This window comes from Halichoerus grypus, chromosome 6 (genome assembly GCF_964656455.1).
Source record: "Halichoerus grypus chromosome 6, mHalGry1.hap1.1, whole genome shotgun sequence".
In the NCBI taxonomy this organism is placed as follows: Eukaryota; Metazoa; Chordata; class Mammalia; order Carnivora; family Phocidae; genus Halichoerus; species Halichoerus grypus.
In genome coordinates this window covers 90,097,919-90,121,787 of record NC_135717.1, presented here as the reverse complement: position 1 = coordinate 90,121,787, position 23,869 = coordinate 90,097,919, and the positions used below count along the sequence as shown (strand labels likewise).

The 23,869-nt window shown below is 37.7% G+C and overlaps 1 protein-coding gene across 9 annotated transcripts in view; it reads left to right on the top strand.

Moving 5' to 3' along the window:
• The window catches only part of EPS8 (EGFR pathway substrate 8, signaling adaptor), a 200,011-nt gene extending 177,900 nt beyond the window's left edge, over positions 1 to 22,111 (top strand). For all 9 annotated transcript variants that reach the window (XM_078075656.1, XM_036115769.2, XM_078075662.1 and 6 more), the window contains 6 exons: positions 631 to 739; positions 1,631 to 1,774; positions 10,657 to 10,870; positions 17,637 to 17,817; positions 18,947 to 19,076; positions 20,837 to 22,111. In XM_078075656.1, the coding sequence (XP_077931782.1) occupies positions 631 to 739; positions 1,631 to 1,774; positions 10,657 to 10,870; positions 17,637 to 17,817; positions 18,947 to 19,076; positions 20,837 to 20,950 (892 nt within the window). In that variant the 3' untranslated portion in view covers positions 20,951 to 22,111. The remainder of the gene's footprint in view (positions 1 to 630; positions 740 to 1,630; positions 1,775 to 10,656; positions 10,871 to 17,636; positions 17,818 to 18,946; positions 19,077 to 20,836) is intronic.
• Positions 22,112 to 23,869: the final 1,758 nt, after the last annotated feature.

Genomic DNA, 23,869 nt, shown 5'->3' with positions numbered 1-23,869 from the left:
AAACATAGGACTCTTGGACCTGTTCTTACTATTAAAATAAGTTTATAGGGAATTAATTAATTAGGAAGTGTTATTAGTCTTGTACGTAATCTACACCTTCCCTTGCAATTTAGGAACTGGACAAAGCTTTCATTGTCAATAAAAATTGACAGTCATAATTTTTTAATATGAATTAAAGACATTGCTTGAATTAGTGAAATAAACATATAATTTAAATTACCACTATGGAAATTATCTTCATTCTCCTTTAATTTTATAAAAAATGCTAATATTGATCTTTGTCCCAGTTCTTCCATGGTGGAGATGCTAATTGACAAAGCCATATCCCAGTATATTTAATGGACAAAGAACTCATAGATTTGCGTTCTAGATTTGGCTTAGTACCCACTAACCTTGTGATTTTGCATTATTTATTTTTGCCCTAGCCATAGTTTGCTCATTTTAATAGTGGGAACTCCACAAAGTTTTTTTTTTAGTTCTCATATTCTGTGTAATGTGATAAGCTAAACTACTCTTGAAATAATTTGTCAGAATGTTTTCTGGTAGGAATTAGCTTGCCTTAATGTTTTACTTCTGTTTTTAGCCTTTAGGAAGAGCTAGCTGAATGATAATTTCTTTTTCTTTTTATAGAAATTATGATCCACTCAAAGCACAACCCAAGAAATATGCCAAATCCAAGTATGACTTTGTGGCAAGGAACAGCAGTGAGCTCTCAGTTCTAAAGGATGATATTTTAGAGGTAATAGAATTTTACCTTTTTTATACTCTTAATAAAATGGATTTATTGTATTCCTCTTTTGGTATATATCTAAACCTTCCTCAAAGAAATGCGGAGGTCAAGAAATTATTCTTCGGTGTTATTTTATTTTATCAAGGATAAAAGTATATTATAGATGCTTATATCTATTTAGGAGGGGGAGCTGCTTTATCTTATTTTTTTGTTTGTTGGGTTTTTCTGGGGGAGGGGGTGGAGGACAGAGATGGGGATGTGGAGGACAGAGGTTGGATTTCTTGGCTTACTTTGTCCTCTTTCTTCTTCTGGGCTTTATTCATTTTGTAACCAAGGCTAGTTATGTAAATGCATCATAATGTATTAATAAGAACACTTTTTTTTCTTCCTGTCCTAGTACCCTCGCACAAATATACCCATCAGCGAGTAAGCTAATGATTCTGGGAATAATCTACTATGACTCCCAAATCTCTTTCTTAGGTCATAACAGAGAGTTCATCTTCTTTGATAAATAATGTAGGGTAGTGACAATGGTTTTTGTGAAAAGTAATGGTTTTCATACTGTCCCTTCCTATTCAAAGGATGTAGACAAAAGACCTCTCCAAGCAAGTCATCTTAGTCATCTATAAGTACTTCAGATAATGCAAATAGTGCAACATTCTTGGCAGGTAATGAGGACCTCAGGTATATTCATGATCGTGGTGGTTCCATACCTGTCCTATACTAGTGATTATAATTATTAGGGTAACTCCTGGGAATCATTCAACCCACAGTATGTTGATAGTAAGCCAGTTTATTAAAAGTGAAAAGAGTTTCTTGGTCTAAGGAATGAAAATTGAATTTCTTTCATAGATTGGTTTTGGTATGGAGTGATGCCTTTATCTTTTTGTGTGATGACAGATCCTTGATGATAGAAAGCAGTGGTGGAAAGTTCGAAATGCAAGTGGAGACTCTGGATTTGTGCCAAATAACATTTTGGATATTGTGAGACCTCCAGAATCAGGATTAGGGCGTGCTGATCCACCTTACACGCATACCATACAGGTATTTATGACTTTTTACCAAAATTTAACTTTTATAAACTTTCATATTCATCACTTTTCAATGGTATTTAAATACCTCTTGTGTATTAATCATTTTGAGTCTTAATTTGTTGTACAATTTGTATAGTTTTTTTCCTAGGGTAATTGAAGGGCAATGGTGAAAGATACAGGGAAGAATATGTTTTTTCTGATTTATTTCTTCAGAAAATTGCTCACAATGTTTACCAGCAAGTGACTGTTTCTCTGAATGCTATTTTTTTCCCATCCTACAATGCTCCTGACATGTGGAGAAGTAGTATTTCTGCCTCTTCACTCTTGCCCAGAGCCTTCCTCTCCAGTGGCTTCCTCTGGATAGAGGGTGGCACTGTGACAGTGGCTGGGGTGTCCAGCAGCTCATCTTCTCCATCTTTTGCCCTCATTCTCTTAAATGTTCCGCCACTGACTAACTTTGAACTTGCACTCTTCTCACCTTACACTAACCCATGAGTATTCAGTTGGACTATAATATTTTTCCTGTCTTGATTTTATGATCAACATACACTTACGATATAGGGTAGATAGGTCGGGCTCTCTCTCCTTGGTCATAAGTAAGTTTTGAGTGATATGCCACATTTCCAGGACTTTGGTGACCCTGGGTATCTCATTCATCCTATCATCTGAACTCACTCATCATTAAACCCTTGGGATTTTTGACCTGTGACAGAATCTCTAGAGTCTGGTCTGCTAGCAGAGGCAGAATGGAGGGAAAATCTCAGGTGTAGCCTGTGAACCGATGCTGGCTTCTGTATCGGGCCCCCAGGAAGAATTATTTTAATTTTCAGAATCTTGAGCAAAAGATCACAGCTGATGTTGTGCCATAAATTTGAGTAGAAGCTACATAGAATACATATGCTGTGAAATAGTTAATTTTCGTGCCAGGTCTAGGCTTAGTAAGATACAGATTGTCCAAACCTAGAATTGTGATCATACTCTGCCACTGCCATGACCATTCATTTAGTTATTTTTGGCTCCTCATGGCGTTCAAGTTGAGTACAGGTCCTGTACTTATTTAGAGTGACCTTTGGCCTTATTAGAATCCAAGAGTCAAGCAAACTTAAAATAAAGAATTCGTGTACAATTTATGTATCTTGATGACCTAAAGTGATGGCAGTGGAAATTCTGTTTGCTTTGCTTGTTTTGTCTGGTCTGATGTGCATATGTATTATGTACTTAATTTATGTTCATCATTTGTCATTAGCTGTTGATGCCAAAGAAGGAGTTTGAGTTATTCAAGGTATGGTCTGCTCTATTTCCTGTGGATTTTTGAAGTGAATTTTCTCACTTAGTCTGAATACCTTTTTCTTTCTTAACTTCTTTTCTGATTTTGAGATGTAGTTACTTGACATAACATAGGCTCCTGCCTGGTTTATAAATGCCAGTTCTTTACATTCTTTCCTGTAGAGATTTAGACCAAATGCCTTAAGCAGTGTTAAAGAGTATATGCTTGAAACATATGCCTAAAACGGTGATAGAGTATATACCCTTTGAACTTATGGAATGTTTTTAGCAATTACCTTGTGAGAAGCTATAAGAAACACTGTTCACAAAGGTTATCCCTGGATGCTGCATATGATCAGGAGCCAAGAGTTTATACTTTAGAGTTAAAAACAATTACTCAAGTTTGTGTGTGGGGTATGTGTGTGTGTGTGCACAGTTGCTAGGAATGAGCAAATACAATACAATACCTAAAACTTGTAAATAATATCAATTCTAAGTATTTTCTCCCACCTGAGATTTCCTAATGAATTTAACCTCTTTTACCTTTGCCTATTTATATGCAGTCTTGTCTTTATCTTCAATTCTGACTCTTGGCCTGAGCCATCAGTTGATGTTTCTGTTTAATGGTTGCTTCTGTTTAAAACTGAAGTAAAACTATTAATCTGTATCCTAGGTAAGGAGAGTACTTTTTGAGAGCATAAAAATCTATCCCTCTTTTCTTGAACAGAGCCTCATCTTATATTTTTGTCAACTTTGGCACAACCAAGAAATTTTTTAAGTGCTCACAAGTTTCAGGAGTTTGTTTTGCTACTTTATGTAAATAGAAATGTGTGGGTATTGCCTGCTTGGTCTGTTTCCTTTTAAACTTTTCAACACTATCTGACTGTCTTCTAAAAATTTCTGGATGCAACTCTGAATACATAATGCATGTGGAAACATTATAGAAGCTGTGTGTGTGTGTGTGTGTGTGTGTGTGTGTGTGTGTGTGTGTTTAGGTTAAGAGCCCTACTTTAAAAGATTTTATTAAAAGCAGTTTATTTTTTAACAGCTCCTGAAAACTTTGGGCTGAGCCCAACAAAACCACCAAAATCTTGTAAAATTTTAATAAGTAGGCTTGACAATCTGCTAACTGGCATAAATCCTACTCTAAAAGAATTCCTCTTCTCAAAGCATTTGTAACAAACACACACACAGTGACTAGATAAAGTAAGCTGGAAAAGAAGAGCATCCTTGGAAATATATGCCAGCCACTTTATATCTGTAATAACAGCGTTAGCAGTTATTTATCTAAAATATCTAAAATATCTAAAGAAATATCTAAATCTTTATCTAAAATATCTAAAGAAAACTCTGTAGCTTATTTTGAGATGATAATTAAAGGTACCCCCGTATTTATGTAGATTCCAGTGATCCTAACCCCCTCGCCTTAGAGAACTCCACTGGATTACAGACAAACCAACAAGCAATTCTGTGTCTTATTCATCTCTTCATTCATTCACCTCCCAAATATTTATTGAGTGCCAGGATCTTGCATTTGATGAAAAGGAAGGAGGACAGAAAGCCTAGCATGGAGCAGATCCTCCCTAAAAGCCTGTAACCCATCTGCCACGGCTTTGCTCCTTTGTGCTTGGAGTATGACGAGCGCTGACCCTCTCTCTCCTCAGAAACGGATGACATACTTTTTCCCTGGTATCTTCTCTTCATTGAGATAAAAATTTTGAAGGAATTTGAGGAAACTACTTCTTGCAAAAACATTTTAGATCCCTGTACTGTGCTGCAGAAAGATCTGTAGTGCCGAATTGCTTCAGATCCCTTCACGTGCACAGATAGCAACGGTATTACCTCCCAAGTAGCAAGTGCCAGTGGTCAGTGCTCACGCTGTGGGCCAGGCATTGCTTAAGGACTTCACAAATACTCAGTTCCCACAACAAATCTTACGAAGTTAGGCATATTTTATATAGGAAGAAACTGAGGTATGGGAAAGTAAGTCACCCATAGTTACATAGCTGCTTGAAGCCAGGATTGGGAACCCAGAACTCTGGATTCAGAGCCCATGGGGAATCGGGCTTAGAAAAGAGTGTTTTCTCATTTTGTATTTACATATGGTTTTCACTACATGAATGCTTCAGGGACATTTTCTCAAAATAGTTTTACCATGCATTGTACTGTGATAAAAGTTAATCTGATAGTTAACCATCTTCAGAATGGGATTTCTGCCTTACCTATCAGTTCCTTGGATTTCATCAATTCTTTCATTTTTTTCATCGTTTAGGAAAACAATCCAAGTTACATAATTTACTTAGAAAGTAGACATCTTGTGAATGGTCGGAATAAGGGAATTAGCTGTAAACTGTTCCATGTAGCATCTATAAGTCACCAGTGTTTTGAAAATGCACAGAGTTGTGACTCTTCCTTTTTCATACCCCCGTGTTTCCTGTGAGGACTAATGGCGGTCCCTGGGCAGGGGTGGGGGTGGGGCAGCACTTGTCTGTTCACACACTTGGGGTTAGAGATTCTCTTCTGACAGCAGGGATGCTAGTACCTGCAACAGAAGTTAATAGGTGTGGAATTGCCACCTGATGTCCCTGAGAGTCTAGGTTATTTAATATCCTCACATTTGGAGTGATTTTTAACAACTCTGTAAAGACTGCCATTCCCACCAAATGTGTTTCCCCCATGGGTTCCACAAAATTTTAAAAATAAAAGGGAGGGAGGTAATGAAGAATTTATGAAAGATATGGAACACTAAAAAAGATTTAGCATAATCACAGGGAAAAGGAAGTAGGTGCTTACGAGAGATTATGGAGAAATGAAGATAAATGACATACGTGTTGATAAAAATTTTGTTGTTGAGCATTCTAGGACTTTGTTGTATTTTAGCTGGGCAACAGATGGATATCCAGGGTGCTTTCTCCCCATCTGGAATCTACTTGCCACGTAAAGTTTCCTGATACTTCTTTTGACTTGATTCCCAGACCTCTGGCACTGTGACTCTTCATCTACTCGCGTTACCTTCTTGCCCATATAGATTCTCTTGCTGTATGGGAGCAGAAACGAAACCCTCCCTGCTGTTATTTCTGGTGTACTCAAAGGCTTGACTAAAGTCTTGCATTTATTATTATTAAGTCTATGTGCTTATTATTATTATAGATACTCTTACTCTACCAAGGTGCAAATAATTATGATTATTTGGTCACTACGGTCCCGTGAATTAAACAGAAAGTTTCCTGTCTTCTCTGTTTCCTAGCAAGAGATACTGTGATAGTATGGAAAAAGCCCCAATCTAGATATTGATAGTCCAGGATTCTAGTCCTGGTTCTGTCACTAACGAGCTGTGTGACCTTAAAGAAAGCATTTTATTTTTCTGTGCTCCAGTTTGCTCAGCTGTGGAATGGAGGGGGTTGTCAACTTTCATGATCTCCACACTCCAGTCTACATATAAACATTTGGTATTTTTCTCTATGCATGTTTAAATAGCCCTAGATTAGAAAGGGAAATATTTCCTCTGGGTGACTTTTAAACCCCTAGTGGTACTAATTTCACCCCATGTTATGAATGCTCTGTTTTTCAAGCTCAGTCCCGATATTCAGATACTGCTAGATAGACAGTGACCATTTTACTAAAGATGTTTTCATATTCATTCCAGCAGACCAACTTCCTGATAATATTCAGTTCTTTAAAATGTGTTTTTTAAAATTAATCTCCCAACATTCCATTCATCTATTAATTAGAGGCATGGTTTTTAGATAAGCATGCTTACTTTTTACTGTGCCTTATGTGTTGACATTTTCCCAAGTATTTCTTGTAATAATTTGAATAGTCTTCTCCCTCCCTCTCTGTTGCGTGCTCTCTCTCTCTGTCTATATATGTATATATATCTATATATCTATTATATAGGTATAGATGACCACATATGATTACTATTTATATATAGTAATGACTGCCCAACATGCACATGCGCAGAATTATAAAATTTTGTTTGTTTACACTGCTTACAAGTTTAAACCTAAAGCTCACTAAATGATATATATTTCCTTTTGTAAAGTCAGCTTTTAAAGAGGGATTAGCCTTATATTTAATCTGCTCTAATTGTATTCTTTATAAGTTGTAAGAATAAGATGAACCTATCTTAATATTTTTAAAACACAGTACACTAACATACAAATAGTTACTGAAATACTCTATACTCTTTATACTGTAGCATGATTCTATATAATTAGTTTCCATGGCTAGATAAGAATGATGGAAACTAATTATATATTTACAAGCACCTTCACTGGTTGATTGGTGGGCAGGTAATTTTACTGTCAAAAAACTAATTTGCGCACGTGTTCTGATATTTGATGTGAATTGTAATTGATATTATTTTAGTTCCATCTCCTGTGTTAACTTTCTCATTTGATTTGATTTGCTCCATTTTCCTAATAGCAATTACTTGGCGAGCTGTCAGAGGTAACCCACATTTGTTCCCTCATGGCACTTTTCTCTAATAACATTTTTTGGATTCAGTTTCTGGACTTAACACCCTCCAAATGTTCCAGCTGTGCCTTTTTTTTTTTTTTTTTCCCCACTGCAGAGTTCCAAAGAAACCAAATTTAGACGAAAAATGTGTAGGTTAAATTTTTAAGAACAGTTCCATTTCAATGGCTTTGTTGGGCTTGCTTGCATAACTTCCCCTCTGAAGCAGTATCTTGCATGAATCAGGAGCTTATCTCTAAATAACTTTCTTTAATCCTAGGAGAATTTCAGCTTTAATGGCTAAAGAAAAGTGACTCATTCTGCCTTAATTATCAATAAGAAAGTAGATTTGCCATGGGGTCTAGTAATTCTTGACTCCTTTCAGAGAAACAGAAGACAAAGAGAAAGAGATTTTGTTTTAAACAGAACTTTAAATATATTTCTGGAAGATAAAAGGCAAGAGTTAAGAGGGTGACAGTCCCTGTACAGAAGTTGGTCCACATCAAGGTGACCAGTCATGTTGGCTTGCACAAGGACGTGGGACTTTCAGTGCTAATACTGGGAAAGTCCTGGGCAAACCAAGAAGAGTTTGGTCAAGATTTTTGGGGGGCGGGACTTAGAGCTTCAGCACTTGGTTCAAGAGAAGAAAATTCAGTGTAGTTCTGCTCTACCAGACTTCCCATATATTGAGGAGCCATCGATTTGGATCTACCTCCAACCAAAAATAACCAAGGGACAAATAATGAAGGGAGGAGCAGTAAGTGGGTGGTAGGTAAAGGGGAGTGAAGGAGATTGGAAGGGACATAGAAAAGTGATTTCAAGAGTCAGTACTGATCCTCTGGTTCCTCCGCACCAAGAATGACGAATCAGTTTCCACAGAAAAGCTGCCTTGGTTGCTGTTTCAGGGCAGGTTCAATGATTTGAACACTTTCCCCCCTTTTCATTCCATGGATTGGAAACATGAGGCAGGAAGAAAGGACCAAGAAAAGGGGAAAATATGCAAGTAAATTCATGACAAGTTTTCATATGGTTTCTTTTTAATCAAATATGTATGTTTTAAGCCTCTTACTCTGTTAGGTTATATAGATAAAGTTGCATGACACAGCAACGCCAGATGAATGAGATGAGGCACAAGATTTGGTGAGTCTGTCTTCAGGCTCAGTGGTGACAGTCACACAGCATATCCCATTTTTCGCAGTATTATTTGATGGATAGCAAAACACTAGCTGCTCTTGTTTTTATGAAAGCAGGAAATTTGAATCATATCTTGGAGTGCAGGGCTGATAACATTTTTTGTTTGTTTAAGCTTTAAAAACAGTAATTTAAACTGACACTTTTGAGATCTTAATGTGGGAATTCACTAACCCTTTATGAAAATATATGCAAAGGATATTCTTGTCAAGGGAACATTGCATATACATTAATCAGATGACTTTGGTGTGTGCTAAGTATACCATTTTGGTGATATTTGCTGTATTTTGGTTGCTTTTAAATATCTTATTGGCCCAAATATAGGAATGTTGTTTTATGGGAAATAATAATAATAAAAGCCTATTATTGAATATATTAGGAATGTTTTTAGGCCTCCAGTGCCGAGAGGGTCAGCAGTCTCTGTTTCTGTCCCATCTAACTTCATGGAGAGCTCTTAGCAATCTTACCCTCTATTTCTTCCCTGCCTCTTCCCCTTTCTGTCCTCCTCTCTCCAATATCTACATCTCTCCAATATCTAGCAGCATTACAAACCCTTCTTTCACTTCTATTTTCATGTCTGCTTTATACCCTTCCCGCTTCCTTCACCCACTGGCAGGTGAGTGGTAGTTTTTAAAGAAACAGCAGAGAAGAACCAGGGTTTCTTCCCACACCGGTTTCCACAGGTGTTACTCATTTGCTGTGAAGGCAACTATATGATGATGGTGTGATTTTTGGTTGTTTTGTTTTGTTTTGTTTTTGAGTAATGATTTAATTTTAAAATGGTGTGCGTGTTGTGTATTTTTATGTTTTTCGTCTCTGTGGAAATTGGGGAGGCTTCTTCTAAAATCGATGTCACCTTATATTTGGGCCAATTTAGGAATTAAAAGTAAATACTGTTCTAACCAAAGGACCAGATTACCAAAAGGCCTGCTAATTTTGAATTTTGGCATAAATTGTGCCAGTACAGTATCTAAACTTTACCTAAATTATAAATCATTGTTCTGTATCTTTGATTCTACCAAAAAACACCAAAAACAAAAAACAACCAAAAACTGCCTTTTGAGAATTTGGAACTTATTATAATGCAATTATCTATCAGTTAAAATTATTTTGTTTAAAGTTTTAACTCTTCTGTGGAGTTTAATAGGGAATATACAAAAATACAGTTTTCTAATAGCCTAACGATCATGATTTAAAAATTACTGAAAGTTATTGTGTATTTTAACACATTCACCCTTCTAAATAGAAATTCCCACATGGACTATTTTAAATACATGTTTTCAAGTAGCAGTCACGAACATTTAAAGACCATACCATTACCTTCACCACCACCTACCCCACAGCATTCCTATTTAACAAGGAAAGTTTCTGATTTTTATAAGTTAACATCAAGATGATGGCAGAAAGTGTTATGAGTTGAAAAAATTAATAGCATTTAAAAATTACTTATTTATTTTAAAACATAGTCCTTTTATCTACTGAACTATTACCCTTTTTCTTAACAAACTACGTGGAAACAGCATAATTAAACATTATTTAATCTAGCATACTTTAAAACGAAGGAGTAAATAATGCTTTATGTTATTGATATTTAAACTTCCAGTGCAATTAGAGGTTAATATTGATGGAAATCATAAAATAATCAGAAATCTTTTGACTTACCCTGGTCTTGTGTGATTCCAAGTTCAAATTTTTTTTTTTTTGACATTTATTACTGTTTTTAATACTACTATTTGCTATTGGTATGTCTTTTTGACCTCTTAATTTACATTTTGAGTTTGAACAAATATGTGGACTATTTAAAAGATGATTTTTAAAGATCATTGTATCATATAAGATTGGAGGCGTGGATTTGTTATGGATTTGCAGGTAAGTTTACAAATAAATAGCCAACAATGTCCTGTCAAGTATGCACTGTTTTCCTAGCCTAGGTTTTATATTTTTGCAATTTCAAATTAGTTATTTGTCTTTTTATAGAAACAAAGGATGGAGTATGCTCCCAGACCAGCTGATACTCCCTCTGCCCCATCACCTCCTCCAACACCAGCTCCTGTTCCTGTCCCGCTTCCTCCTTCTACCCCAGCACCTGTTACTGTGCCAAAGGTCCCGGCAAATGTAACCCGTCAGAACAGCAGCTCTGGTGACAGTATTGTGCGAGATAACCAGAAACACAAACAACTTCCCATGGACCGTAAGTTTCCCAGGGAGGCAACAATGTGCAGTTTCTTCTGTGAATTAAAAGCACTGCTAAGTGAAATATTGTTAGTTCTACTGGTATTAAACATTATGAAATATAAATAGTGGTCCTTTGTACTTGCACAGTACTTCGTAGATGGCAAAGACTTTCATCTAGTTGCTTGTCCTTCAAGTAATGCTAAGAAACAGGAAGTTCTCTCCACTCTGTTTTATTGTGTATACTTCTGCGCATATTCCAATATATTGTGGTGGTTGAATGTAGACTCTGGAGCCAGACATACTTGAGTTTGTAGAGTGAAACACCGTTTGTGGACATTGACTTTCAACAATTTGATAATCCTCCCTCTACTTCAGTGTCTGAAAAGTGAGGGAAAATAATGGCATCTTTTTCGTAGGATGATTGTGAGAATTTAATGAGGTATAATACATAGAAATCATTTAGATTAGTCGTTCTCACCCAGAGATGGTTATACCGCCTTCCCGCAGGGAACATTCGCTATTGTCTGGAGGAATGTTTTGATCACAGTTGGGTGGATGCTGCTGGCACCTCACAGGTAGAAGCCAGGGATATTTAGCAACATCCTACAATGAACAGATCGGTCCCCCACGACAGAATTATCTGGTCCAAAATGTCAATGATGCCGAGGTTGAAAAACTCTGATTTTGACCAATATGACACATAATGAGCAGTCCAAATATTTGCTGCTCTCATCGTCAGTATGATCATCATAATTTTCCTGCTCCTCTTCCTCATATTTGCGACACAAACACACTCACACTCGCTTAACGCAATCAACCTGCCAATACCAGTTTCAAATTTGCCCTCCAAATTCAGGTTTTATTTGATTTAGATTTCATATGTTCATAAAATTAACTTTGATTTGTTATATGAGTGATTTCTGTGAAAACCAGATTTAAAAAGCTAAAAGAAAAGACACTGTGGCAAACTTTGGATTATCCTTGTTTGTACTGTTGAACAGCAGTGTAGAAAATTGGAAATTTGAAGGTAATTCTAAGATAATTTTTCTTATTATTTAATATTCAAATTATGTTTGTATATATATATTATAAAATGACTTTGCTTTACCTATACTGGACATGTAAAAATTCTTAGAAAACTAGAGCCAGGAAGATATTTCTTCAATACGTGTGTATGCACATGAACGTGTGTGTATGCATATGTATAAAGGATGTCTTTCGTTCTTTCAATGTGGCTTCTCCTAGGGCTCAGTTCTGGGTTCTTCCCTCCATATAAACATACTTTTACTGTAAGTGACCAATCTATTTCCATTTCTTTTAATATTGTCCATATTGTTGGAGAAGGAATGACTCCCAAATTTGTCTTCGTATCAGATCTCATCTCTGCCATTCAAATATAAGTATTGAACTATTAACTTTATTTTTTTTTAAAGGTTTATTTTTTTATTTTAGAGAGAGGAGGGGAAAGGGCAGAAGGAGAGGGAGAGAGAGAATCTCCAGCAGACTCCCCTCTGAGCACAGAGCCTGAGGTGGGGCTCGATCTCAGGACCCTGAGATCATGAACTGAGCTGAAACCAAGAGTCGACTGCTCAACCCACTGAGCCAACCAGGCCCCCCTGAATTATTAATTTTAAAGCTGAGATTGGATGATTAGATTCAAAACTAAATTACCAAATCTTTTACTTCCATTTTCATCCGACATTTTTCTTATCTCAATAAACCATAGCTACATCTATTCGGTTGCGGTCATTCTTGATAAATTTTAAGAAATTTTAAAAGAAGGTATGTATATTACTGTTTAGTTGTTCTAGAAATTCTGGCTAAATGCAATAAGCATTAGCCTACTTTAATAAGTTACTTTCTTCCCCGAAGTAGAGCTGATTTACCACCTTCTTATCCATATCCCAGCCTTACCAAAAAGTAATGGAAAAGTTAAGCTTTAGAGAAATGATTAACTGTGCAGCAAAACAACTGTGTGTGTGAGAATGTGTAAGTGTGTAGAAGTATGATATGCTACTAAATTTTCTTAAATGTTTGTGTATTTTTTTAAAAGATGCTTTTATTTTTTTCAAAGACACTTAAAAACATAGTTTTGAGATGAGAAAGTTCTGTAAATATTTTTATTGATTTCCCTAAGGAAAATTTCCCTCTCAGAAAGGACTGTTCTTTTTTTCATTTTTACCACAAGTTTATAACATTTCCCTTCTTTGATACGTCAGCACAGTAATCTTTGACACTGTGGTACTCTTTCCAGGCCTAGATCAGAGTTCATAGGCATCTAGTCCCCATTTGGAACAATCTGTGGGTCGGGACAGTTTGTTCTTTGTCCTAGTCTAAGAAACTAAGAATAACCTAATGGGAAAGAGGCATAGTTTGAATACTTTAAAGATAGAGACCTCTCCTGATAATTGTGACTCATCATTTTTGAATCTGTTTTTCATAAGTAAAAGGGTGACATTGGTATATAAAATACATACATCTCTCCCCAAATTAACATCTCTACTTGTTTCTTTGTAATAATAAATAAAATAATAATAAGAGTTTACATTTACCTACACAAAGTTCCCTTTTAAAGATATCTCAGAAGCATAGTTTCATATTAAATAAATGTATTTCTTTTTATAAAACACTATTTTCACGATAGCTTTTTTCTGAGCACGTTTTTGGAGAACAGTTTTTCTGAATGAACGTGGGGGCTTCTCAACAGTCTTTTAGAACCAGATAGACATATTTAAACGTATATTTGTCAATAGTCAGATTTCTCTTAAAAAAAAAAAAAAAGCCTTTTCTGTTTCCTACATTCTCTGCTTACTGCCTAGATTTCTGATGAAAATAAAATGGAAGGAACTGGAAAGTGAATACTCACTCAAAAAAAAGTTACCAAATAATCCTAAACAAGGAAAAAAGTCAACATGCCTGTTTTTTAAAATGTAGCAGGTAGCAAGAGTGAGACAGGGACAATTCTTTTGCCTATTCAAACTGGCTGCTTGGAGCCATGGGTCATATAAGCTATTCAAATTGGTTTATCGCAGGATTCAAAAAGGTTCTCCTCTTATCACTTTTGAAGATACCAGTGCTTCAGGTATTTTGCATTTCTTCTACTTCCTTTGAAATGTTAGTCCTTTTATTTGGGTTTAATCTTTTGTAATCAGAAGTGTTAATTTCAGAAAGAGGTGTAAAGTCAGGCTGCTTTGTTACTGTGTGCTGGACCATTGCTAATGGAAACCAGAAGCCAGGAGCACAGCAGAAGAGGATTTTGTGCTCTGTGGAAGGTTATGCTGTGGACTAGAGATGATCATGCAGAGGCTAAGTTAATTTAAGAGAAGAAAATAAATCTTTTAGTGTGGTGATACTTTTCCCCTTTTACTCCTTTGAGACATACTCGTATTCTGTGTGGCAGTTTGATGAGGTGAATTAAAAAAGCTAACTAGTGGAGTGCATGTGTGCACTTAAATGAACCAGTCAGCAGTGTTCCCTCTCACCCTCAGTCTTCCTCCCTCTCGCCCTTCATTTCTCCTGTTTCTGTCTTTTGACTTCTCCAGAAGGTTTCCTGAATAACTAGGCATTAAAAAATTAGACTGAAAGAACACTATTGGTTATTTCACATTTTCATTTACTTCCCAAAGACATCAAACACTTTATGAAATATTCTCCCTGAGGAAGGAAGGATGGAAGGAAGGAAGTTTAGAAGGAAGTTTAGAAGGAAGGAAGGAAGGAGGGAGGGAGAGAAGGAAGGAGAAAAGGAAAAGAAAAAAGACAAGAAAGATCATGAAAGAGTAGTCACAAAAAGCTCCCTTAGTGGCCAGGTTATTGCCACTTGCCAAGTTAATTAGTTAACTGAATTACTCTATCAGTTCTCTACTTAATCCTTGAAGATTATATATAAATAATGTATCTATGTATATATGTGTGCATATATATATATATATAGTAAATAATGTATGTCGTATATAATGTAGTGTGTGTGTGTGTATATATATATGTATGTTTTTAAATACACAAGTACATTTTTCTCTTTCCATACATTAATTTCTTCCCCATTTTACTCATAAAGATATGTGCCTATACACATCTTTCCCATGAGCATAAAATGGGTTGGGGAGAGGGATAATGTATAAGTTAATCAAAGGTAGTTTCAATGACTTTGATCATAAAGCAGCCATGAGCGGAAAGTCAGGAAATCCAGTTCTAACTAAATTTTGCTAATTAGTACTGTGATTTCGACAGATCATTTCTCCTCTTGCGGCCTCCATTCTCTTAGCAGGTTCTTTTAGGGGTTTGTATATGATGCTTTTCAAAGTCTCTCTCACTGAAAAAGTCAGCAGAATGCCTTAGTCATTCCTTTATTCGGTGAGTATTTATTGAATCCCTACCCTGTTCTAGGTATTTCAGGGAAAGCAAGCAAAGCAGGCAGAAACCCGTTTTGTCTTCAGGGATATATTTTGATGAAAGGAGATAGATAAGTAAATGATTGAGTTGATAGGGAATATTATAAGTGGTTTTGGAGAACAATAAAGCCATGTGGATAGGAAGTGCTGTTGGGGAGGGGGTTGCAATTTTAAATACGGAAAATCTAAAGGAGGGGAAGACTGAGCCAAGTGGATTCGTGGGGGGAAAGCATTCTAGGCAGAGGCCCTTAATTTTGAAGAGCACCAAGGAAGCCATTATGAGCTAGAGCAGAGGGCTCTGAGAGCAGTAGAGTTACCTCAGAAAGTGGTCATCTGAGGCCTTTTACTGGGAGTACTTTGTATTACTTGGAAAGGTTTGGAGCAGGAGAGTTGCAGTATCTGACATACATTTTAAAAAGATCACGTTAGCTGTTCTGTTGAAAACAAAGAAGAGCAAGGGCTGCCGTGGTCGAGAGTAGAAGGAAGGCAACCTGTGAATAGGCCCGTGGCTCAGATTGAGCTAGTCACAGAAAAAAATGGAGTAAGTGGTTGGATTTTTGGTATATTTTGGTGATAGGACTAACAGAGTTTGCTGACAGATTGGACGTAGTAGAGAACAAAGGGGAGTCTAGCAGAGCTCCATGGCATTTTGCCAGAGGAACTGAAGAAATGGAATTACCATTAACCGAGTTGTGAAGTATAGCCTACCATTAACCGAGTTGTGAAGTATAGCCTAAAAGCAAGCTTTAGGAAGCAAAGTGGTTCAGATTTGGACACGTTCTATTTGAGCTATCTAATAGACATCCAAATGAATATATCAAGTAGACGGTTGGCTTATATGGGTCTAGAGTTCTGAGGAACAGTCCGGACTGGAGAAATAATTTTGGGAGTCATCAGCTTTTAAATGGCACAGTGATCATTAATGGAGTGAGTGCAGGCAGAGGAGAGGTCCAAGGATTGTGCCCTGGGGTACTTCAACATTACTTACTGGGGGGAGGAGAAGAATCAGAAAAGGATACTGAGGAGAGGCCAGTGAGACGGGAAGAAAATCAGGTGAGTATGGTGTCCTAGAGGCCATAGGAAGAAGGCGTTTTAAGGAACGATCACCTTCTTTGTATGTTGCCGGTAGATTAAATTAAGACAGTGACTGGGAACTGACCATAGTAGTTTAGCAAAATGTAGTGGAGGGATGGGGCCCGAAGCCTATTTTTTAGCCATGAATTCAAGAGAAAATTGGAGAACAAGAATGGGAGTCATCTAGTATAGACAGCTTTTCATGGAATTTTACAAAACGGGGAGCAGAGAAATGGGCAATATCTGGGAGGGACATGCGGTCAAGAAAGGGCTTAAACGGGAAAGGAACAATAACAAAATGATAGTTTTGTCTGCTGATGAAATGACTCAGTAAAAGAGGAAGATGGATACCCTAGATGAGTAGAGGAGAAATTACTGTTGAAGTATTTAAATAGGCAGAGGACATGGGATCTAGTGCACATGTAGGGGGGTGGGCCTTAGGAGTGTGGGAGCAGTTGATCCATAATGTAGTAGGGAGGGAGGGAGTAGGGAAGGGGAAGGGAAGGAAGGAAGAAAGGAAGAGAAGGAAGGCAGAGTGCATGGGGAAGGTGCTAGTAGGTGAGGAAAACCGCTGAGGGAACATATGGAGGTTTTCTTCTAACTTCTTTATTTTATTTGATATTAGGAAAGTGAGGTCATCAGGGTGAGAATTGGGGAATGAATGTTGGAGGTTTGCAGAGAAAGAAGAGAGTAAATACCTGTCTAACATTGGGCAGCTATTTGGTCTAGGGCAGATTCTCAACCCGAGCCTTGTTGACATGGGGCTGGATAATTCTATGTAGTAGGAGACTGACGTGTACATTGTAGAATGTTTTGTGCAGCCCAGGCCTCTACCCATGGCCTGATAGTTGCATCCTTTCTCCTCCTCTCTAATTGTGCCATCCAAAATTGTCTCCAGCCATTGGCAGATGTTCCCAGGGTCAGAATTTCCCCCACTTGAGACCATGGACCTAAGGAAATGCAGTATGATTGTCAGTAAACAACAGCCTGGTTGAGGTTCATATTCATGAATTTAACATGAGATCATTCAGCATTGTTGTGTTATATTCACTGTGCAGGTGCAGGCACAGAATAAGCAGAAAGTTCGATTTAACAAGGGTTGGAGTTTTGCCAAGTGAGTACAATGAAGAGGGAGAAGAGCCAAGGAGTGATTTTAATAATTGATCATGGAATTTGTCCTGGGTGAGGATGAAAGTGAGGAAAGATGATAGGAACACTAGAAGTCCTTTTCGGGTCAAAGGATTTGGGGCATTGGGGTTCTAGAGAGAGGGACATGTGTTAGGGGTTTTCAAAAATAACCTACTCCGTGTTGGTGTGCAGGAAGGAAATCTCAGATGGAGGAAGTCCAGGATGAGCTCATCCACAGACTGACCATTGGCCGGAGTGCCGCCCAGAAGAAGTTCCACGTGCCACGGCAGAACATGCCAGTTGTCAATATCACTTACGACTCCACACCAGAAGATGTGAAGACATGGTTACAGTCGAAGGGGTTCAGCCCTGTGTAAGTCTCTCTGGGAATACTTTGCATTTCTGTGTGTAATATATACCTTATTTTCAGTTTGGTTGCTAAGATGTCTCAAATGACTCTTTAAAAATTTGGGGCCAGACTGCATTTATTCCATGCTCAGGAAATAACTGTGGATATTTATAGCTAAAAAAAAAAAAATTGGAAGAAGAAGTAACTATAATTTGGTGCTACTTTGTTTTCTAGTTGATAATCAGACTGCTTATCTGTGGTCCCTTAAACAAACTGTCAGTAGTTTTGAGGTGGTAGCTTTCTTTCGCCCTCATCTGGTTACACAGGGTAGGACTAAGGTGTTAGCTGGACTCCCCAGACCTTAGAGGGTATATAGCGGAATGTTCTGCTGCCGGGTATAGATTCTCAGCCAAATAAAAAATAGATAAATTACCTATTATAGATTATAACCTAATAGAGCTTTTCCCTTAGTAAACCCATGGCAACAATTCATCTACGATCTAAAAATTTGAAAATATTTTATGTGTATTTGATACAAGGAACTATTTAAATAATACATATTTAAGAGAATTTTATAAACTCGTATACCCACATGACTGAAAAATGAGATACATTGGTTAGTCAGTTGCCTGGTTACTAGAAAGTTATCTGTTCCCCCTATGAAACACCCTATTTCAGGGAATTGGTACTCAGCGATAATGATACTAAATACAGTCGGCTCCTTTTTGATACTTTATAATCATCTTCTATAGCCTCAGGGTCGTCATCATGAAAGTCCCTCTTGTCACTGCCTTGAATAAGCACTGTAGTACCATTTTACAAGAGTTTCATTGTATGGAACACTTAGAAAAGAGAGGTTATGGCATATATATATATGTGTGTATATATATATATTTTTATTTATTTATTTTTTGAGAGAAAGAGAAAGAACATGAGCTGGAGGGGGGTGGGCAGAGGGAGAGGGAGAGAGAGAATCCCAAGCAGGCTCAGTGCCCAGTGCGGAGCCGGACGCCGGGCTCAATCCCATGACCCTGAGATCATGACCCGAGCCGAAATCAAGAGTGGGACACTTAAACGACTGAGCCACCTAGATACCCCTATCTAGATAATATTTTTAATGCTATATTTCTCTTTCTTTCTTCATGTTTTTCAGGACTGTCAATAGTCTTGGAGTATTAAACGGTGCACAACTTTTCTCTCTCAACAAAGAGGAACTGAGGACAGTCTGCCCTGAAGGGTCCAGAGTCTTTAGCCAAATCACTGTACAAAAAGCTGCATTAGAGGTATGACTTGTCAACCTAAGTTGGTGTTTGTCTGCATTAATCAAGAGTGTGGACTGTGAATTGAAAGCTCTGAAATCAACTGTTTATGTCCATAGTGGTCAATTTCCCTTTCATACAGAACTGAATTAAATTTGACTCTACTTTTATAATTGATTACTGGAGACCATCAGTGACCATTTGCAGGGAGATTAATTTATCATAAATGCTCCTCTAACATGAAGCTTGGAACATACGCTTTTGGACATTTAATGAAAAGCCTAATGTTCGCATTTTATATGCATTAACTACTTCTGTAGGAATTTAAATTTTGACACAATAATGGACATTCACTTCCTGAGTGAGTAAATGCCTTAAGAGGCCAGAACTCTTTTGCCTGTTCTTAATATTTAGTTTGGAGATTCTAGTAGGCTACTGGTTACAAGGTCTTAAAATCCTGGCTGTGGGTCTTAGGTCTTGTTATGTATTTAAAAATCAGAGGGAAAATATTAGGTAGGAATCATTGAAAGAGAGACTGCTGAAGAATAATTATTTAGTCATAGTTGCAGGTAGGAAAGGAGGAGAGGAAATGTTTTCTAGATTGAATATCCTTAAGCTTCCCATATCCTACTCTTCTTAAAATGGGCTGTGTAAGGGTAGTAGTTTCAAACTGTTATAGCTCACAGCTCTTAATAGCTTTCATGAAATTATACTTGGACTCAAATGAAAGGATATTGGCTTTGGCGTAAAATTGATACATAGTTTTCTCTAGCAGGTATATCCTCTAAATTCAACAGTGAAATAACTCAGAGTGAAATGGCTTCATGAATGCAACCCTGTAACCACTCTCAGGAGAAATTTTTATCTCTTGGAAACTTTTCCTACAACATTGATCTTGGGAGTTCCATATTAGGTGGATCTTGGGCGTACTCTGTATTAAGCTTTCTGTATATTGAATATGAATAAGGATTGTATCTTTTCTGAGGCAGTTTTTTTACCATTACACATTTTAACTTTATTGAGAGTGTATGAATTTCCTTCTCAAGGGTATGATAGAAAGTTCCAAAATTTCTGAATTCCTTTGAGTCAGACTGCCTGTAATTTGCCCTCATCACCCACTTCCTCTTGGTCTCTCGCTTCCTTTCCTCTGGATATGAATGGAGGTTCTTCATCTTCCTCAGCTGCCCTCCCACCACACCCTTCTCTTGCATCTAGTCCATCTTTTAGATGACTCACCTGGGTTGCCAGAAACTTCCACTGATGAGAGCAGAATAAGGAGGGTGCACAGGGATGGTAGGTAGAGCATGGCAAGGAGAAAAGCTGCCATGAGGTCAGAGGGTCAGAGCCTTCCTGTAGTCTGAAGGGAGCTTGGTGTACCCTGAGCCCAGTCTTTGAGCCTAATTTAGAATCCCCTAAGGGCAGATCTCGCTTGACTTAAGAGGGTTCTTCGATAATTTACCATCTTATTATGCTTATTGTAAACATATCTTATTTCTCCCAGGGAATCTGGAGCATTCCACATACATTATTGATTTATCCTTATCATGTCCAAGTGAAAGGCATGGTGAATGAATTGCCTTCAGACACCTCATAAATGAAAAAATGATTAATGTGATGTATTAGTGAAGTCCAGGAGCATCACTCTATATGAAGGGCAGCCTTCAGTTTTCCCCAAGAGATATTCGAAGGAAAACAAAGGACTCTTACCCTGAACCATTTCATTACAGGACCCGCAGCCTGCACAAACCCATAGCCATCTTGTCTGAACCATGTTTGTTTTTCAGGATAACAGTGGCAGCTCCGAGTTGCAAGAAATCATGCGGAGACGACAGGAAAAAATCAGTGCCGCGGCTAGCGATTCGGGAGTGGAGTCTTTCGATGAGGGAAGCAGTCACTAATTTGTTTTTAAACTCCATTTAAATTTGTGGCATTATTCCAACATGCTTTGTTTTAAGAAGCCATGAAGGGAATGTCAGATTCTTATTTCTCAGAATACTTAAGTTATCGCCATAAAGAAACAATGCAAACATAAGTAAGCGGAGGACTTGTTTCCTGGCCCATTATTTTTATTAAAACTGAGTAATTTTAAATAGCTATTTTGCCCTTGAGAAATATTTTGCCTGCTTTACCCAGGTGAGGTTTCTTTCATTGGATTAATTATTTCATCCCCCATCTCAGTGTGTAAGCAGGCAGCTTTTAACAGCGGTGAATTTATTTACTGCAGCAAAACAGAGATATTGCCCGTGACTTAAAATCGAAATAATTTCAGTTTTGCCCATGACTCTGGTGTCTGTCATTCAGAGCGTAGCTTACTTTAGGCTAGCCTCTGCTTACTTAGGTCTCTTCTTTGACATACTCAATGATAGAATATTTAGATTTATTTAAAGTTCTTAATGCCAACAGTTTTTTAAAAAAAATCAAAACATTTAATGAACTGTAGAATACAACAAGGCCTTGGACATGCAAATATAAACCTATGGAGCATTCCCAAGACAATTCATTTGTCATGGCTCTGTTGATCACAATTCCTTGTATAGCCTGTATTTTGATTTAGTTTATATTCTGCTTATTATCTATATTGTGTTCTTATATATGAGAAAGCACAAGTGGAAAAGAGATCAGATGCAGTCAAAATGTGTCCCAGAAAGTAGCCCGCATTGGTGTGCATTACAGTATTTTGCTTAATGAAGGCCTCGGTTCTGAATATTGATATGAGTAGTTAAATGCATATTGGGGCCATTTTATGTGTTTATCTGTGTCAAGTTTTTCTGATAATAAGAAACAATTAATTTACGTATATTTTAATCCTGTGAAAGATTCTAGGTAGAGAAAAGAAAGATACTTAACCTTCAACAAATGTTATTTTTGGAAACACAATTTTTGTCATTAAATGTTATATTATTTCACATATATAAAACAGATGTTATGTAAGAATGTTGTATATTTTAACATAAATCCATTTAGAGAGATTATCTAGATTCATTAATTTTCATAGTGCCTTTTTCACATGAGTCAGCTGGAAAGTCTGCAATAAACAGTATTTGCTGTATGTTAATAAATGGCTTCTGTCTCATTGGCAAAAGGGATCTTTGGTATGTAGACTGCTGATCAGGGTTGAGCAGAATGGGAAAAACAGAGGCCCACTCTTTTTTTATTTTTTTATTTTTTTAACTGATTTCCAGTATAGTTCAGCATCTAGTAAGAGCTGGTCACAGTGGTAAAAACAAATGTATGACAGCAGTTATGATTACTAAGTGCTTCCACAGAAGTGCTTCCTTAGGTATCTATAGTAACTCTGTGAGTTGTATTTTATAGACAAGGAAACAGCTTCCTAGGGTCTCATTTCCCCCCAAATTATGAGCGATACGGGAGTTGCTCATCTTACCTAAAACAATGCCCCTTGGACAAAGTGAAACAAACATGAGAACGATGAAGGTTACTCTAGATCTTTTCCATGTCATACGTACTGACACGCATTTATAACTTAGCCCTTATTGAAAGTCTCTGAAAATGGAGAGATAAGACAAGAGAAAATAGAAAGGTTAAAATAGCCTGAGTGGAATGTGGCATATATGATATTAAAAGAATTGGTGTAATTCATTAAGATGTCTTTATGCTCTAAGATTCCAGTGGAAAATAACACAGTGGTGGCCACTGCAGGAAGCAGTTGTCTTCTTCCGGGCTGTGGGGACAGAGGGAGGAGTTGGGGGTGCCTGGGTGGCTCAGTTGGTTAAGCGACTGCCTTCGGCTCAGGTCATGATCCTGGAGTCCCAGGATCGAGTCCCGCATCGGGCTCCCTGCTTGGCAGGGAGTCTGCCTCTCCCTCTGACCCTCCCCCTTCTCATGCTCTCTCTCTCATTCTCTCTCTCACATAAATAATAGAAAATCTTAAAAAAAAAAAAAGAAGAAGAAGGAGTTGGGATTCATGGAATTTAGAATCTTGAGGGAGAGGTACTGCAGAGTTTGGATCCAGACATCTGGGGAGTTTGGTCCCTGGCACCTGAGAAGTTTAGAAGAAAGACCCCACAGCTGGTAAACAGACCTCTGAGAAGGGGGCACACCCTGTCTGGTGCTGTGGCCTCAGGAATTCAGAGAAGAATTCAGTTGAGAAAACCCCACAGAGGTGGAAATCAGACCTCAGGAGACCATGCCAGCCAGCTGGTACTCAGATTTCTGTGAGGGCATAATGAGGCTGCTGTGGGGAGTGCAGGAAAAAACCAACAAACTGGTAACTGGAACCTACTGGGGATCAACTGCTACTTATAGAGTGAAGAACCATTATTAGGGTGATGTTACTATGAGCGGGAAGTAAAACAGAAGGGAGAAGGTGCCTTGTGCCCCTCTAGCTTCCCGTCTCCCTATAACATACTCTTTGGGCAGAATCTGTTGGGAACACACCTGGCAACGGTCCAAATCACAAAGTTGAGAAAAGGGGCAAATTTGAAAAAGCTCAGTAACCAACCCATTCCAATTCTGGCTACTTAGCCTGTATACTTAACTTTTCTATGCATATTTGAGATTCCATATAATCCTTCTGAAAAATTCATACTTTTACCTAACAAGATGTAATCATCCTTCTCTGTTACTTAAAACAGCATTTAACAGACAGAATTGGTTAAACAGGAAAAAAAAACACTGAGATACCACAGAGGTAGTGATGATAGGAAGCAGCTTCCATCCCTTGGGCTAGGGGAGCAAAGGGATGGTTTGGGTTTATCAGCGTGTAGAAGCCTGGGGGAAGGGCCCTAGAAAGCCTGCACTGAGAACCCTGGGGTGAGTGCTGTCTGGTGTCGGTGCTGGTGCCTCAGGAGCACGAA